Source organism: Paroedura picta, chromosome 10 (genome assembly GCF_049243985.1).
Source record: "Paroedura picta isolate Pp20150507F chromosome 10, Ppicta_v3.0, whole genome shotgun sequence".
NCBI lineage: Eukaryota > Metazoa > Chordata > Lepidosauria > Squamata > Gekkonidae > Paroedura > Paroedura picta.
The window spans coordinates 36,902,828-36,921,395 of record NC_135378.1 but is presented as its reverse complement, the minus strand read 5'-3'; the positions used below and the strand labels follow the sequence as shown (position 1 = coordinate 36,921,395).

Sequence of the window (18,568 nt, the reverse complement as noted above, 5' to 3'; positions counted from 1 at the left end):
TTTGGCTTTATTTAGTTTGGCAACTAAATAAGTTGGCATTATTTAGAAGCAGTTGACCTAAGTCCGAAGGCAAGTTCTCTCCCTGAAGTTTTGCTATTACTTATTTAAAAGCAGGGGTTTTACAAGACTGCAGGCTGGACATTTCATATGGGAAGACATTTCTATAAGGGAGGATGGGTTGTTATACAGAAAACAAGCATTTCAGAGGGTAATAGTAATACTTTTAGAAAATCCCATACTAGTAACAAGCTGTTTTAAAAATTAAACAATTCTTTTTCAGGATGAAGACTATGTATATATAATGGATGGAAATGGGAACATAGAAGAAAAAGCCAATATGCAAAATTCTACAGGTTTGTCATTAGCAGCAAAAAGTGAAAGTATGGGACAAAACCGGAGACCTTCAAGTGTTGAGTTAGATGATGAGCTTGATGACATATGTTTTTTGGAAGCTTCAGAAGATGTCGAACTAGCTGATGCTGTTACTAATTTGCACCCTCAGAAGAACTGGGACGTTGATGAAATACCAGATGAGCTCCTAATAGATGCTTTAAGAAAACATGAAGTTGATGAAGTTCAGGTGTAAATGGGCAAACAATTAACATGGTGTTATCTTGGCATAGTAACAACACATTTCTTATAATTATTCCTCTAGATGGGAATACTCATATCATCTTTATTCTGGGGTCTTTGCTGGCATAGAATGTGGACTGTAGCTTTAACCAACAGAAGAAAAAAAGATTTCAGGGTTGGTTTCCTTCTTCCTCCCTATTAACATTGTCAGACATAAAGAGAACATATTATTTTGCTATAAGCTAACTATCCTTGTAGTCTTGATGACAGTAAAATGAATTCTCATAAGTTGGGCTCAATAAGATATTGTATTTTATTGTATTTTTTTAGCTAGAACACATTAAGAATTTAATACTTTGTACTATTTGAATTTTTCCATAAAAATGATATTGAAATATTTTACACAATATTAGTTTTATTATATTACTAAAAATACCTTCTGTCATTCCCAAGCCCACCAGGAAATCTTCTGAAGGAATGAGACTTTTTCAGAGTTTCACTAATATATATCAAATTAAGTCACAAAGCATTCATTGTGTTTCTTCGAGTAGTGGGTCTAAAATGACTTATGGCTTCTTAAGAATGTCATTAGAAGAAAGATTATTATTCAAGTGCTCAAAAACCTGATACCAGAATATAGCAAATTATACCAATAATAAAATCATGCATGCATTACCATACAAGTTAAAAAGTTTCGTTTTTCTCTACTTGTTTTATGAAGCCAACATTTGTTGTAATTTTGAATTTATACTTCGAAAGTGACTTTCAGCTCTTAAAATCCTTCGTGATTCCACCAACAGGGCAGGAAGGCTGTGAATTCCATACTATAGAAAAAAGGAAGGGAAAATTATTAGTGCAGCTTCCCAGTTTTTGAGCTAATTTTATCACATTAGTTTCATACTGTACATTTCTGGAAATATCTGCAGATGCTTTCTGCTCATGGTTACTAGTATCTAATCTGTGGGCAAACTGTTAAAATGTGTAAACTGTTCATTTCTTAAAGATTATTTGTAGTGGAAATTTATTAGGAACCCAAAAGTTGAGCTGCAAAACAATATTAAAAAATCATTACAAATATTGATTAAACAAAGTCCACTGATATATTAAAAACAAAGTAAAAACAACTCATACCTAACTACACATGACAAAGTAAACCTAATGTGTTTTGACCCACAGAGGTCTTCCTAAGTAGTAAAAACCGCTCGGTTAAGGGCTAAGTGGGCAGAGAGTGGGAGGGGCTGGTCTGGGTGAGGGTCCAATCGGAAGGTGCAAAGCGCCTTCTGATTGGGCCCTCACCAGGATAGACAAGAGTTCTAGCCAATTGGGTGAGGGCCCAATCGGAAGGCATGAAGCGCCTTCCGATTGAGCCCTCACTAGGACAGAACAGAGTTCCAGCCAGGCATGACAGCTTGAGTACAGAGGGAGGCCGTCCCCCCGGGCCCAGAAGCATACCCGCGGTGCCTCGAAGAGGCCACGCTGCCACCAGAGGTGAGGGAGGCCTTCCCCCCAGGCCCAGAAGTGGTGTGCTTCTAGGCCCAGCGGGAAGGCCGCGCCGCCACTGGGGGCAGGGAGAGGGAGGCCTTCCCCCTGGGCCCAGAAGCGGTGTGCTTCTAGGCCCGGGAGGAAGGCCGTGCCACCGCCAGGGCGGGAGGCCTTCCCACCGGGCCCAGCAGCACACACAGGGCCTTGAAGAGGCCCAGCAAACTCTGTACAATTTTCCCCCTCCAACCCATCCTCTTCACCATATGGAAATGCACTACCTTTTCTACACAACAAACAACTTAATCCCTCCTTCACAAACCACTACTGCACATTCCCCCCTAGTATCTCTATACTTTCCTACACCTCTCCCATCCCTTCTGCCAAAAAACCTACCATACTCTTGCCACAAACCCACTACCAGGCAAGACATTCTCTGATCCACCCTTTCTAGCACCCTTACAAGTACAATGGGCTTTAAATCTAGTTATACATACCATATATACTCGCATATAAGCCGAGATTTCCAGCACTGTTTTTAGCACTTAAAAGACGTCCTCGGCTTATACACAGGTAATTTACAGCCTGCCCCTAGCCAGCCAATTGCAGCATTGCACCTGCAACCTGAGCTCTTTGCAAGTGAGCTAGTGGCCTCCATTTAACCTTTGCCTTCTGCAAAGATATTAAAAACTAAGCTCTTTGCAAGTGAGCTAATTGCTTCCAGCTAACCATTGCCTTCTGCAAATATCTTGGAAGCTTACTCTGGCAGCTTGTAGGACATCAATGGTTTGACTGAGGGATTCTGATATTTTTTTCTCCTTCTTTTCCTAATCACTTTTTCCAAGCTATTCTTTTGGTTTGGTGGAGTGGGTTTTGGGGGGTGCTTTGGGATTTAGTGTTTTTTCAGTGTTTCTTCTTTTATCTGAGGGGCAGCATTGTTTGCCTTTTCGTCTTGGGGTTGTGTTTTAAAAGTTGATTTTTACCATTATTTCTTTCAGGGTTTTGTTCTGGGGGGCACTGTAGCTCCCAGTTTGGTAGCTGTTGTACTTGTTGTAGTAGGTTGCCAACTTTGGGTACTATTGTTCTGCTCTGGTTTGCTGCCCTGGGGGCACTATTTGGTTATTCTGTCAGAACTGTTCTCACAGAGCAGTTCTGTCAGTGCTCTCTCAGGGTGTCTGGCATCAAGAGAGGAAGGGAAGACAATTGTAAGCTGCTTTGAGACTCCTTTGGTTAGTGAAAAGTGGCGTACAAAAACCAGCAGCTATTCATCCTCTTGACTTTTCTTGGGAGGGAGGCTGGATGGGAAAGCCTATGATAATTGAGCATGAATTAAGCACTTAGGCCACCCTATAAATTTACCAGTAGTCTGCTGCATTTCCCACCCTCGGCTTATATGCGAGTCAATAAGTTTGCCCAGATTTTGTGGTAAAATTAAGCACCTCAGCTTATATGCAGGTCGGTTTATATGTGAGTATATATGGTATTTTAGAAGGTGGGCTTAAAATCAGATACTTTAGAACAGTGGTTCTCAACCTAGGGGTCGCGACCCCAATTGGGGTTGCCTGGCGTCTTCTTGGGGGTCCTCAGGTTGGTTGGCAGTGGCAAGCAGTGGTGGTAGATCCATTCCAATGGCCGCCTCCATGCTGCTTGAGTGTTCTGCGCCTGTGCGCACACTGCCGACAAGTGTGCCTGCCTGCTGCTGGGGCTCATGGGAATTGTAGTCCATGGACATCTGGAGGGCTGCAGTTTGACTACCCCTGCTTTAGCCTGATCCGGAATTCAACTGGCAACCACTGCAGTTGATGGAGAATGTGCCAGATGGGCCACCTCCACGGTGTTGCTGTGAGGATCCTGGCTACTGCATTTTGGACCAGCTATAGTTTCTAGCTGCGGTCATGAGATTGGACATGGCCAGCATTTCAGCTCTTTTCAGGGCTGCAAGCAAATGGGTGCAACTTCGGCACAGACACCTTAGTTTCTGGCTTCAATGCAGGTATCAGCCTATCTAGAATATCCTTTTCTGGAATGTGCCTACCAACATGTTCCAAAGGTAGTACATACTAAGGCTCAAAGCAGGTGCCTTAAATACAAAAGCACAAAGGAATGAGTGTCTCTAGGAAGCACAGGCAACTCATTATTAGTTGAGATTAAATAACATTTTTGAATCAGATTGTTAAATATACACTTACTTCTACTTTTCCTTGTGGAGTTTTCTTCTGGTTACATAAATATTCATGTTGTAGGTCCTTTAAATTTTTTAGAAACTGTCTTGCATTTCTGGCAGATGATGTTTTCTCTTTTAGTTCAGTGCATTCTCTTTGCAATTTCTTCAGCTGCAGTTCAGTCCTGCATAATGCAAGCATGTGAACATTATGCCTTGATTCTTTGTGTTATTTTGAACTAGTTCTGGAAGACATCCCACATTACATCTACAAAATTAATGACTTAAAACTCTGACGCTCTTACCTAGCAAAAGAAGGCATGATGAATTACACCAGGCAATTCTGTCTGCCTGTCTTGGCAGAAATATTTCTCAATATCTTAAGAAATCCAAAAAGTAGGATACTTAGTAGATCTGTTTAATTAAATAGGAGTTCCTCATTGTCTTATATATTACAAGACAACCACAAAGGAGAGAACACTTACCTGAAACAGAGTTTCTGTTTATAAATTTCATTTAATACATAACATAAATAAAACTTATTTTACAGAGAATGTTATGATTCAACTTGGAAAAAATACTGAATATAGTTAGTTATACATATATCAATGATGAATATATGTATATTAGTGGAGCCCTGAACATAAATAGTTGTATTTTTTCCTCTATCAACCTGTGTGCATGGGAGATCCTCTTTACCATGTAATCCCTAATCTTCCTTCCCCCCCTTTTTACCATATCACCCATCAATTTCAGGGTACTATAAGCTATTATTGAGCCTCTTGTGGCGCAGAGTGGTAAGGCAGCCGTCTGAAAGCTTTGCCCATAAGGCTGGGAGTTCAATCCCAGCAGCCGGCTCAAGGTTGACTCAGCCTTCCATCCTTCCGAGGTCGGTAAAATGAGTACCCAGCTTGCTGGGGGGTAAACGGTCATGACTGGGGAAGGCACTGGCAAACCACCCCATGTTGAGTCTGCCATGAAAACGCTAGAGGGCGTCACCCCAAGGGTCAGACATGACTCGGTGCTTGCACAGGGGATACCTTTACCTTTACCTTTTTATAAGCTATTATTAGTTATACCTACTTCAAGAGGGAGATTCATTAAAATTGGAACAAGAATTTTCCACTCCTACCTAATCTGTGGGTGGCACTAGCACTGCTTTCCAACCCTACTAATTGGCACAGACCATTATTAAAAGTAATGAGAGGAAGTCTTTACATTCTATGGCTAAAGTGTAAACAAAACTAAATATCTAGAAATTGATGATGTAACTTTGTCACATAAGTGAAAACATACCTAATTAGTTCTTCTTTAACTTCTATCAAACGAAGTCTTTTCTTATTTATCTTTCCAACCATCTGGAATGTAAGTGAAAAAAAGATTTTTTAAAATGTGTAAAGAAAACAAAAAATTAATTGCTCATAGAACATTCAATACACATTAAAGTAGAACAATGATATTTTTTTACGTTAGGTATTTTACTCATTTTTACTTTCTATCAAGCATTACCCAAATTATTATATTATTATGTCTTCACTTAGTTTGTACTTAGTTTACATTGCTCATTGATTTTGTACGCTGCTTTTGATTCCCCCTCCAGGAGAAAAGTGTCACAATTATATCTTAAAAACTGAGACATTCTACACAGTTAAAGAACATCACAAAATTGTTTACCTTTATTCTTTTTGCCTTTGTTTTCCTCAATTCCTCAGCTTCTGTGCTCTATTTAACATAAACACCCATTAGCTTCAAAATCGATCTCAACACACTTCATTCATTAATATGAGCTTTCTGTGATTTTGAAGTTAGACTCTGAGGGGTTTATATCTAATAGCTGTCAGGCCCAGAAGGAAATAAGCAATATCAAAAAGTATTGCATTGCTAACATTCCTAAGATGAGATTTCTCCCGGGGTCTGTCCAGATACCCAGCAAAGCTGGGTGACTCTGGATTGGCCTAGCCCCTAGATCACCAGCTCCCATCACCCAGCTGCATATGGCTCACCTGCCCTTGCACCCACACATATGCTGGCCACGGAGGGCAATGGACCTGCGCCTGCCTGCTGTAAGGGGTGTTGGGGTGGGCTGAGTCCGGGATAAAAACTCCCAGATTGGTCTCTTGGCCCCGGACTGACAAGCAGAGGGGCCAATCGGAAGGTGCAAAGTGCCTTCCGATTGGGCCCTCACCAGGACAGACCAGAGTTCCATCTAGTCAGCCAAGCTAGGGGCAATCAGGAGACATGGCTGCCAGTCTGCCCCTGACCACCGCGGGGAGAGGAGGTCAGTAGGTCTGCCAAGGCGGACGAGAACGGAGGCTTGGACAGGCTGTGTCAGCCCTTTTCGCCCCAAGGTTGTCCTAACTGTCATGTCCAACTGTAACTTTGCTTCAGAACCCTGACAGAACTGGCAGGAGGCTGGTGAGTGCTCTCCCTCCCCTTCTCTTCAACCCTGCTGCAAAGGAGCCTCTGACAGTCCCTGACTGAGGGGAGGGAGGCGTTTCCAAGAGCAACGCAGGGGAGCCTGAGGGCATTCCTTTTGAGGGTGGGGAACTTTCCCTTTCTGCCAAACAGTTGGCTGACAGAGAGGCGACAGAAGAGCCCCTTCTCACTTAAAATACTGTTCTGGCCAGGGGTTAGACACAGCCAAGCCATGTGTCTTTCTTGTTTGCAACTTTCTGCGGATTTGAGGCCACTGCACAGCGTTATTCTGCAGACAACCATGAAAGAAGCATGTGGGCACATAACATTTTATCAACAGTGAAAAAATTGAGAAGAAGGAACAGGGTGGACACTTGTGCACTGTGACTACCCCATGTGTATTAGGGCAGAGGGGCATTTCGGTGTCTGTAGCCTAATTCACACAAGAAGGGAAATGACGCAGAACTGGGAGTCTGTAGCCTAATTCACACAAGAAGGGAAATGACGCAGAACTGGGAGGAATTGGTTGCCATGTAATCTTCCCGTAAGAAGAATCTCCAGTCTGATTTTCTCTTCACATATCTGAAGACACGGCTCTGGAAAGCTCATCTGTAACCACTATACCACAATTCCCAAAGGTCAGTCCTCTCCCACACTCAATGAACATTCCAAACCACAGGTTCTTGACACGCATATCTCCACACCCATGCCCTCACTTGCCACCACAACCTCCCACACAACACAAACATTCAACCCCATGCCCTTACAGACTGGACAACTCCTCCCCTTCCTCTTCCCACTGCCAAACTCTAGCGCCCAAACAGGCTTTGCTCCTAATATATATTATATAAATGTTAGAAAGTTTAAAGAATTTTCAACATCCAACAAAAACGGAAAGCAAGAAAGCTTTCGTGTTTATTATCCCTAATCAAGAATTACATGTGAGGTGGGAATATTGAAGCTTTGTATAACTTCAATTGAAGATCTGAAAGTATACAGCCATCCTTTCAAATATGATGTAGGGTATAAACTAATTCATTAGCAGAAATATTAAATACTTAAATTTAGATTGCTTTTACAACTGCATGGAAGTGTAATCTTTACAGGCATACCTAAAGATTTCAACACAAAAATATTCAGAATCAGAATCACACAGAACTGGAAGAGACCACAAATGGCCATCCAGTCAAGACCAAGTCACACACTCCTGACAGGTGCTCATCCAGTCTCCTCCTAAAAACTTCCAACAAAGGAGATTTCGCCACCCTCCAAGACAGCATATTCCATCTACAAACAGCCCTCACCATCAGAAAATGCTAATAGTTAAGTAGAACTTCCGGTCACATAATTTGAATCCATTGTTCCTAGTCTTCTCTAAATCTGCAGTAAACAAGTTGCTGCCCTCTTCAATATGTCTATCTTTTACGTAGTTAAAGACAGCTATTATCTCACTTCTTGCCCTCCTCTTTTCCAAGCTATACATACCCAACTGTCTCAACCTTTCCTCATAAGGCATGGATCCCAATAATTCAACTATCCCAGTCGCTCTTCTATTCAAAGAATATATGATCATTTCAGACATTTTCTATAAATGTAAACAAAATTCTCTTTGAAAAATCTTACTCTGTATCTGCTGTAACAAAAACTCCACATAGCTGCATTTCACAAACACAACAGAATGGACTTTGCAGCCCTTCGACTAACCAATTTGAATTGCCCTTATATAAAACTGACTGGTTTCTAATTGCTATATCATATAAAGAAACACTGTTGGTTTCTTGTAGAAATACACCCAAAGCAAATGAAACCTATAGGCAAAAAGTTGTATCTTCTTGCTATAAGTATTTCTACATTCCCTTTATCTTTATTCCTGATTAATATTTTTTTCCTGTAAAGTAATACTCATGAAAGTATAATACTAAAATCATAGAGTTGGAAGAGGCCATCTAATCCAAACCCCTGCTCAATGCAGAATCAACCTAAAGTATCCTTGGTAATTATCTGTCCAGCTGCTGCTTAAAGACTACCATCCCCACCTACATTTATTAAACTCACAATAATGAAAGAATAATCAAAATTAATTATAATAAAAATAATTGAAGAATAGCACACAGCCCACATTGGAATTAACAGATCCATGATACCATAGTCCAGTGGTCCCCAACCTTTTTATCACTGGGGACCGGTCAACAACAATTTTACTGAGGCCCGCGGGGGGGTAGTCTTTTGCTGAGGGATGTCGCTGCCACCTGAGCCCCTGCTCCACTTGCTTTCCCACCGCCCGCTGGGGGGCACTGCCAGCAGCAGCTGCGCAGTGCCACACTGAGGGGGAGCCCCAGCCATAGCGGCCACTGGAGAGCACCAAAGGTGAGCTGGTGGCAGAGCAGCCCCTAAGGCAGCAGCCAGGGAGGAGGACAAGGAGGAGCTGTGGCCCGGTACCGACTGATCCAGGGACCGGGGCCAGTCTGTGGACCGGGGGTTGGGGACCACTGATAGTCTATGTTAGTGCTGATACTCAATACTATTTTACATTTGCAAACTGAAAAATACAAGTGTTTGTTTTTATACCATTACTACTCAGTTGTTTTGATATCATACTTACAGAATGAATGAGCTGGTCTCTGAAACTAATATAAAAGCTATCGATTGCTTTTCTATATTTTTTCATCTCTACTCCCTGTCTGAAAAAAGGAGACATGTATAAGTCAACATATTTCTTTGTAACTACAAAAATGGCAAATTGAGTCAAATAAGTTATACAATCCAGTTTTTGAACTCCTATCATTTGCATGGCAAAAGGTTAGACATTCTCATCAAATATTTGCATTTCTCACTTGTTCAGGCCTAGTACTGTGAAGTTAAGTCTAGTCAACTATTCTTTTAAGCCTTGTTATTACTTGCTCATCAGTTATATGTACTGTAAATCTAAGAGCATTACACCACAAATTAAACAAAAATCTAATTCATTTAACTATTTTGATCCTGGTACTGTGGATGGAGTGTGGAGAAGAAAATGAACCTTACAGGTTAGTACAGAATTGTTCTCTGTGTACTCAAATCTGCATCTTGAACAATCAACACAATTATTTAGAAAAGTACTACAGAAAATAACAGTTTAAGATGATGCTGTTCTACTGGAGTCACTGATCAACATATCAGCCAACTAAGTATCAGTTAAAAAGTTCTCAGCCACCAGGCAAGATGCTTACTTGTACTGGGCTGTTATTTTCTCAAACTCATCCAGAATAACATCCGATACTGTGACATGCCTGGAAAATCTGTTAGGGTGCCAAATCTTTACTGACTGTGTGGTATTGCCACCTGGATCTAAATAAAGTAGTAACAGAGGTTTGGAATCAATTGTTGGTATTACAGTGCCCTTCCTCTTCTCACTATGTAAATGTAAGAGAGTAATTTGAAATCTGAATTATTTCAGCTATAGATTTAAAGAAATGTCTGTCTCTTAGCATTTAGTATGACCGTGAAAATTAAAAAGTCTTCGTCCATTTGCCATGTTTATTATTTATTTATTTATATTTATATACTGCCCTCCCCCGAGGCTTATATAAACATATAAACAATACATGAAACAATCAATAACATATAACATACTAATAACTAGAAATTGTAACAGTGCAAACAGGTCCAGGCCGCATTGATGGAGTTCTGGGAGGGAGGGTGCAGGGACCCTTCAGACGTTGTTGGTTATACTTGGTCTCAACCAAATACCTGGCTGAAGAGATCCTTTTTGCATGCCCTGTGGAACTGTTTTACAGTTATAAAATTGCATACAGCTGACAGTATGATTTTGATGCCCTTAATACCATGAGTATTTATTTAATTTTGAAATACTTTCAATGTATAAATAGAATACTATGGATGATGACTTTCTTACCAATGTTCCCTGCCCCGATCTCTGGTGAAGGTCCCTCATCTTGCTGCACAGAAGTTTTTGCAGTCATCCTAGACATCTAGTTACAAAAAATGAAGGAACTTGTTTGCCTGAAGTGTTTTGTAATATCAGGAAGTTGTAGCTGTTGAAATCTGCTTATATCAACACCATTTTAAACTGCAATTTTAGCTAATTCTTGGCATGTTTAACACGAAGTAGAATGCCAGAGGACCATATCTATCTCTTTGGAATAGTACTGACAGTTGTAATATGCAAGCTCTGCAGTTTACCAAGAAACTATATGCATGCTGCATTGACACAGCACATATGCTTGTGCACGGACTACTGTATATATGTAACTCATATGCCTAATTTTATTACTGGTGTGTGTGCTGCCTATCAGATTTTTGAACACCTGGAAAACAAGAACAATGAGAAATGCATTCATTTATAAATTGTAACATGTTTTGAAAGCTCCATTCCTAGATGGGAACCTCATACTGTGTTTCTTAGGAACAGGCATCCTGATTTCAGTCAAGTGGCCATGTTATACAAATAAAATACATGCACTGACTGCAAAACTGATAAATTCCCAGGCTTCAATATATTGCTGATTAGTCCCTCCTCCCCAAATAAACTGAGGGCTTGCTTTTACAATCACATATTTACCATATTCTCTTCCACCAGTTCTGATTCAGAATCTTCTCTTATCACTCGCCTTGATTTTATGGCAAGCTGATTCTTGCTGAGAAGAAAAATTAATATAATGCAATATATTCTACCATTCTGTAGTAAATATTAAAATTTCAAAAATTCAGCTGCTGGAACCAGGCACAATAAGAAATAAGGAGGCAGCACTATTGCAGTGGTAATCAAATAATGTGCAAACTGAATTGCTTGTTATGTACGCACAAAGATAATGTGGTGCATGTTATACATCAGTGGTCCCCAACCCGCGGGCTGCGGCCCGGCACCGGGCTGCAAAGGCCTCGGCGCTGGGCCGCGGCTCCTTCTTCCCTCCCCCCCCCCGAAGCGAGAAGCTTGTCAGGCCACGAGCAAATCGGCCGTTTTAGCTTTAGCGGCCTGGAGGGGCCGGGAGGGGAAGCCGCGGCCACCGGCATGGCGCCGGCGCAAATGCGCGGACTGCCGCACACGCACGTTTGCGCCCCTGCTGGGCGCAAACGCGCGTGCGTGGCAGTCCGCGCATGCGCGTTTGCAGAAGCAGAAGCTTGCGGACCGCTGTTATACATGACCAAGATTGAGTTTAAACAGAGCTACACAAAACCAAAGCTCATTTAACTTAATATTTCCAGGAAATTGCTCCCAGAACTGTAGCCTAAGTAAATTAATGTGCTAGGTGGGAATGTGTGAACGGTACCTGAATGGAGAATTAGTGGAAAGGGAGTAAACAGCAGGAGGAGGACATATCTGAGTGACAACCAGATTAGGGCGGATCCATCTACAGGGTGTTTCAGGCAAGTGACACATAGAAATGGTTCACTATTGCTAACCATGGGATTTGCTGCCAGAGGATGTAGCAATGGACTCAGGAATACAAAGTTTTAAAAGGGGATTAGATAGATTCATGGAGAATGTCTATCAGTGGCCATGGTGACTGAGGGGGAACCTCCACATTTGGAGGCACCAATCCTCTGAAACTGACCAGGAGGCAATATCAGTGGAACACATCGGCTTCTATGCTGTTCTTGGCCCTCCAAAACTGGTTTGTCACTGTGTGAAACAGAATGCTGGACTAGATGGACAATTGGTCAGATCCAGCAGGGTTCTTCTTATGACTGATCCTGATTAGCTTCCAAATTCTGAGAAGCTCAGGCTAAGCTGGATTCTGAGCCACACAATTCATTCTCAGTTTCATTGTGTGTGAGGACTTTCTACTGTATTTTGCTTTTATGGTCCAGAATTATATGTAAAAAATTGAATGTCCAGGGGGTATTGTAAAATAAAAAACGGACAATTCCCTCATGGAATAAAGGCAATTTGAAACAGTAGAAATCATCAGGCAGATAATGAGCTTCCTTCTCATCTATCCCAAAACAGCAGTATAACATAGTTGCACAATATTGATAATATTAAATGCTGAAGTCCGGAGCTAGCTGAATAGGAAACTATTCGTCCAGCCAAAATATTCACAGTGGAATTGTGTTTCTTCTTATTTATACTGTATGAGAGATTTCAGGATAGAGAGGAATTGGGGTCAGGGGAAACAAACTTCATTGTGCACATCCCTTGACTCTAATGTCTTATAAACATTCCTTTTTACTGTCAACTGACAGGAGTTCTACCTTTTGTGCTGTTTAGAGTGTACAGTGGGTCTGTTTGCAGCAAATTGTTCAGATTGAAAACAATGAATGTTTTACTTTGATCTTAACTAATCCCTCTTCCATGGTTCAAAGCGGTCATTTCTGCTACAAAAGGGAATAACAAGTATGTAGAACCTCCTACCTTTTCTGCTTGTGATTTCGTTTTGCTACCTTACTGATGGGCACAGGAGCATCACAATCACTGTTATCAGATGAATTACTGATGGACTCATCATGTTCTGAATACTGGCCTCTTTCTATTTCTTCATCCTCATAAACAGACACAGCAGTACTATGCAAGGGTGGATCTACATGAAACAGAAAAAAACATTACAACAATCTCCAATATCTGCTTGTGGGGTTGCTGTTTCTTTCACATGGCTAAGAGACCCAAGTTCTTGGATCTGTACAAATTTCCACATCTTTGCAATTCTAGACTGCACATATATCATAAATCTAAAGCTATACAAGTCTGGAGCACCATTTCCCATCTCATCCTAATGATGCAGATATTCAGTTGAAAGGAGACATCTTTCGTTGCATAGGACCTGGTAAAAAACTATGTTGTTCCACTCTGTATGTAGTAGGAGAACTGGCTTTGAGATAGTTATTGTGAAACTTACTTATACCATCTGAATATCACCTTTCAGAAATAAGTTTATTTTTTCACTGCAGTATAGTTACTCATACACAAATTCAACTAACTGGCTAATTACGTAAGTTCATATGAGTAATCATCTAAGATTATTTTACCAATCAACAAACACAGGAACTATATACTATTTGCTACAAGCCATAGAAGTTGAACACTAACCAAATATCTCATCAGACTCTTCTTCTAGTTCATTTCCAGGAACTTTCAAAATTCTTGATACATCTGGCACTTCTGGAGGAAGCCATTTATCACGAGTTTGCAACTTGGTTTTACATCCCTGGAGAATGCAGCCATAAAATAGAAAGTAAAACCACCAGCTAGACCCTATTTATTATACTGAACAAGAAATATGATGGGAATACAAAAATAGGTATTAGAACCAGAGTTGTAAAAAAATTACTAAAGAGATAACATTGAAAATATGAATAATGCTAACAAGTCCAAAATAGTAAATAAAATTATTTTTAACGAAATACATACATAAGAAATACGTAAGAAAGGCAATCAGTAATTGTATATTAAGAGTTACAAAATTACAAATCATTTGTGCTGTACTTCAAAAAACATTTCATGAAAATGTATCACATATATCAAAAGCTATGGATCAACTGAAAGTGCTTCATGTGTTTGAGTAAAAAGAAAAGATGTGTAACTCACTCCTGGTTTCTTTCTTGATTCTTGTGGTTTTTTCTTTGACATCTTATTACTACTGAAATAAGAAAAACATAAACATAACTTATAACCCATTCTTGATGTGCATGTATTTTTGAGTCTTTGCCCAATATCAAATCTTTTATTACACTTTTATCTCATTACTGAAGCTCACAATGTTATGCCTTGTGGGGTATTTTTGCAGTAGCCAATTTGAGTATTGATTAGATTCAGTGCTGCCTGGTTTCAGAAGCCATCAGGAGCTCTCAGCTCATAAGCACATATACTGGATGATACTTAATTATTTGTTAAACGCATTTTTGTGTACATGTGTAAGTGAATGAATGTAGTCTAAAAATGTGAAATATCACATTGGTGGAAAAAGGGTTGATGTCTGTTATAAGAACTGATGATACTGGACTGGAAATTGCTGCTTGCTATAAAATAACTTAAATTTTAAAAATACTTTAATATCTTAATGTTTTAGTAAGTTAGAGCCCACGTGATCACTATAAAAATGTGTAACATAAGAACTTAGGAACTTCTAAAAGTGCTTAATTCAAATAAAATTTATATACAACACTTAAAAAATACCTTTTATCTTCAACACTTTAAGCCAAAAATCTGTGATTTTGCAGTTGCTTAGAAGAGTGACAGCCTGCATAAACATACTACAAAGCCCCGATAGAAGTCCTGTTACTAAAAGTATAAATTAGTCAGCTAAAACTCTACAGTGATTTTTACTGAGTACATTGAACATTTCCTTGTTTGCTTTTACTTTTTTGCTCATGTTGTTAATAATGGAAAATAATGGAAAATAAAGGAAAATAAATAGCCATATGCAGATGGGACTTCTTTTCAAAAGCTCATAGTGGGCATCATGTTGTGCTCTGCACCACAACCTTTTCAGCAACACTCACATACCATAGTGTAAGATGAGCAATTTTATATCTCTAAATAGGGCGGAGGTAGGCAGGAAGTACCCCCAATTTCACAAAACATGACAATGAGGCTTTGGGAAAGCTTACTGATCTGACTACACTCTGGTTTCATACACGTCTACATTCTGGTTTTGTACACTTTGTCTTTCCTTTCTTGCATCATCTGTTTGTTTGTTTTTTGTTTCAGAATGTCTTCTAAAGCAGTGGTCCCCAACCCACGGGCCGCGAAGGCCTTGGCGCCGGGCCGCGGCTCCTTTTTCCCTCCCCCCCGAAGCGAGAAGCTCGCCGGGCCGCAAGCAAATCGGCCACCAAAGCGGCCGATTAGCTCGCGCCCAGGCAAGCTTCTTGTTTCGGGAGGGGAGGGAAGAGAAGCTTGCCGAGCCGCAAGCTAATCGGCCGCTTTGGCGGCCGATTTGCTGGCGGCCCGGAGGGGCTGGGAGGGGAAGCCGCGGCCGCCGGCATGGCGGCGGTGCAAACACGCGTGCACAGCAGTCCACACATGCCCGTTTGTGCTGGAGCTGCCGCGCGTGCGTCGCCCCCTGGGCTGCCCTCTCGCCCCACTCCGGAGCAGTGGTCCGCGGCAGCCGAAAGGTTGCGGACCGCTGTTCTAAAGTTTTGTTCACAGTGCTATAAGTATTTAATATTTATTGTTATCTATTTTTAAACTGTTTGTACAGATTTCAATATTGTAAGCCACATTAAGTTTTTATTTTTAAACAGAAGGCATTATAATTGTTCTAATAAATAAATACACTACACCTAGTACTTAAATATGTTGCATTTCTTCCATCTCTCTAAATATCTGAAGTAACATTCCCATTTGTTTTGAGTTAAATACAAGAGTGCAACTGTTCATTTGTTTATGTACCTACCTCAATTCAAATATAAACTGTGCAATATAAATATAAACCTGTGTAACATGGACCTGATTTACTCCCAGATTATGTTCAAACAAATGAACTCCTTGTAGATTTTAACTCTGTGGGCAAATATTCATGGTCTCAGGGAACAAAGCTAAAATTTCAGCCTTTATACAAAAATAGATATTAGGATATGAATAAATGGTGGCAGCATGTGAATGAAGCAATGTTTGAGTCCCTAACTCCAAATGCCCTTTGCTGTGTCTGAGTGAGGGGTGATTATTCAAAGTTACCCTGCCTATCTGTTAAAGAGAGAGAACACTTGGGATGGGAAATGGTCATGGCTGTCCTCTGTATTTTAAATGATGAGTGATGAACTGTGAATGCCTAACCCACCCAACCACACTGAATCTACAGGTGAGAGGTGTGGAGGTTGGTAGCCATCACAAGCAGAAACACATGCAGTTTTTGCCATCATGTCTTGGTTATCCCTCGGTGCAAGCTCAGACATGCAAGAAAATCAGAGCCTTGCTGGGTCAGACTAAACATTTACGGAATTCATTATCCTGCTTCCAACAGCAGATAAGCGGTATAACAGAAAAGAGAACAGGAACACATGAAGTTGCCCACAGCGAAGCAGGCAGTTGGTCTATTGAGGGCAATACTGTCTTCCAGGGAGTAACTCTAGAGAGTTTTTCACATTCTCTACTATGGGATCCTTTTCTAACAGGGTTGAACCTGGGCCCTTCAGGCACAAATTTATGGTGCTTTGACTCCTGCTAAATAATGCCGTTTCAATCCACCATTCCCAAGTGGGTTTTGCCATTCCACACAGCAAAATCCAATTGCAGAATGCATTGAAAGTGTTTTATCTAGTGTGTGAAAGCACCCTTATTCAGTGGTCTCACGCCAGCCAGCTCCTCCCTGCATCAGCCCACGAGCTCATCTTCAGTAATGCAGAGATTTTCCCCTTCTTTTACCTAAAAGGCTCTGGAGAAAAAAGCATTTTGAACCCTTAATAACCCTCCTTACATTCAAGCAACTAGCCTCAAGCAGAAAGCTAGACTATTTCTCTGTACTGCTCTTGTACTTCAACCCAGGGCCTTTTACAAACTTTACTGCAGCGGTGAGGGGAGCAAATAGAGCAGCTCCACCAGGTCATCTCTGGCCACTAGCAGGAGACTGGGGGCAGGGCGCTCTGATCTAGGTTGGGAACTTCCTGGAGATTGGGGAGTGAAGCCTGGGGAGGACAGCAGTGGAATACAATGCCATAGCCCCCACCGTCCAAAGCATCAATTTTATCCAAAATCACTGACCTCTGTACTCTGAAGATGAGCTGTAATTCTGAGATTTCCCCAAGTCCCATCTGGAGGTTGTGAGTAAGCAAAATCTATATTCATTGGGAGCTACATCTTGAACATTAAAAACGCATATTTATTTGCTGAGGCTGCTACAGCACTTACCAAACTGTGTTCGTGATGTGCACCATTTTGAAGGTACAGGGATTGTTGTTCCACCTCTACACAATTGATTGAGAAGGATTAATCCTCTTATAGCCTAAGGCTTGAATCCGTTATGTAGACAAGAATGCTTTAAAGCAGCATTTTAAGAAAAAATTGGCAATGAACTGAGTTAGAATGGATGACACCGCTTTTATGCAGAAGTCCATCGCTGAACTGCTATACTTTGGATGCCCTTTCTGTACAGTGCCAGTGTCTACTTGTTATTCAGCAGAAACACTGAGGAGACGTTTGTACGTATTAAACCACGTTCTGTAATGATAGCAGCATCCTCGCCAAATAGGTAACTCTGTGCTTGTAATGTTTTAAGAGACAGCGCCCAATGAATACACATGTTCGCCTCCTCACAGGGCTGCCTTTTGCTCCGTCGCCCGCTGAGACGGGACCGTTAAGCGGGACAGCCCCGGCAACGGTCATCCCGCTGTCGCCCTGGCAACAAGCGCGCTCTGGCATTGCCCCTATAGCGCCCTTTGATTCGCTCCCCATCACCGAAGCGACAAAAGCCCGCCCTCTTCGAACCACGTCTTCTTACCTGGCTCCTCCCCCGCGCTGCCTCCGCCGACAACCCCTCGCGCCCTCTGGAAGAAAACCAAGGCAACCACAACCCTCCCTCCCCCTCCGCCTCAATACCGTCACGCGGGGAAGAGTCGGCCGGCCGGGGCCCCCGTCGGCCAGCCGGGGTGAATAAGGCGGGCGCTAGCTGCTCTCGCGCCGTCCAACACGCGCGTTCCCGCCACCGGCATTCAAACGGCTGCCCAGCTCCGCCCCAGCGAGCACACGGAGGCGGGGAGACGGGAAAACCGCTGCTGAGCTCACCTTACCCACAGTCGGCTGCGATAATATCTATCCGCGCATGCGCGTTCTCTTGTGCTGTATCCTGGACGCGTCTGGAGGAGGGGAAGATTCCAGTGACGAGATGCTCTCCTTTTACTCTCCACACCGATCCACATACCCCTCCCCCCCCAATCCTCGTGCGACAGACCTTCCGGGGTTTTAGAAGGATCGCCCTGTTCGTTTAGTGTTAATAAGGAAGCAGCACCTCCTAGTGGCTGGAGGGAGAACTCCCGCGGTCTGTCGTGCGGCATTTCCGGGTGTTTCCG

The 18,568-nt window shown here is 41.9% G+C and overlaps 2 protein-coding genes across 17 annotated transcripts in view; one reads left to right on the top strand and one right to left on the bottom strand.

The window, feature by feature from the left end:
* The window catches only part of PRIMPOL (primase and DNA directed polymerase), a 15,745-nt gene extending 14,548 nt beyond the window's left edge, over positions 1 to 1,197 (top strand). For all 11 annotated transcript variants that reach the window (XM_077302258.1, XM_077302265.1, XM_077302264.1 and 8 more), the window contains one exon: positions 281 to 1,197. In XM_077302258.1, coding sequence (XP_077158373.1) covers positions 281 to 586 — 306 coding nt within the window. In that variant the 3' untranslated portion in view covers positions 587 to 1,197. The remainder of the gene's footprint in view (positions 1 to 280) is intronic.
* On the bottom strand, positions 1,157 to 18,568 carry CENPU (centromere protein U). Of its 6 annotated transcripts, none has more exons than XM_077302268.1 (12): positions 18,285 to 18,568; positions 14,154 to 14,205; positions 13,656 to 13,773; positions 12,984 to 13,149; positions 11,190 to 11,265; positions 10,524 to 10,599; positions 9,838 to 9,955; positions 9,231 to 9,309; positions 5,888 to 5,935; positions 5,510 to 5,571; positions 4,242 to 4,398; positions 1,157 to 1,397 (listed from the first exon to the last, which is right to left on the bottom strand). In XM_077302268.1, exons 1-12 carry the CDS (start codon positions 18,551 to 18,553, stop codon positions 1,287 to 1,289), a joined length of 1,332 nt encoding a protein of 443 aa, XP_077158383.1. In that variant the 5' UTR covers positions 18,554 to 18,568; the 3' UTR covers positions 1,157 to 1,286. The 6 variants fall into 6 exon arrangements, with proteins under 6 accessions (XP_077158383.1, XP_077158387.1, XP_077158386.1 ...); XM_077302272.1 differs by having other exon boundaries at positions 18,290 to 18,421; XM_077302271.1 differs by having other exon boundaries at positions 18,099 to 18,307.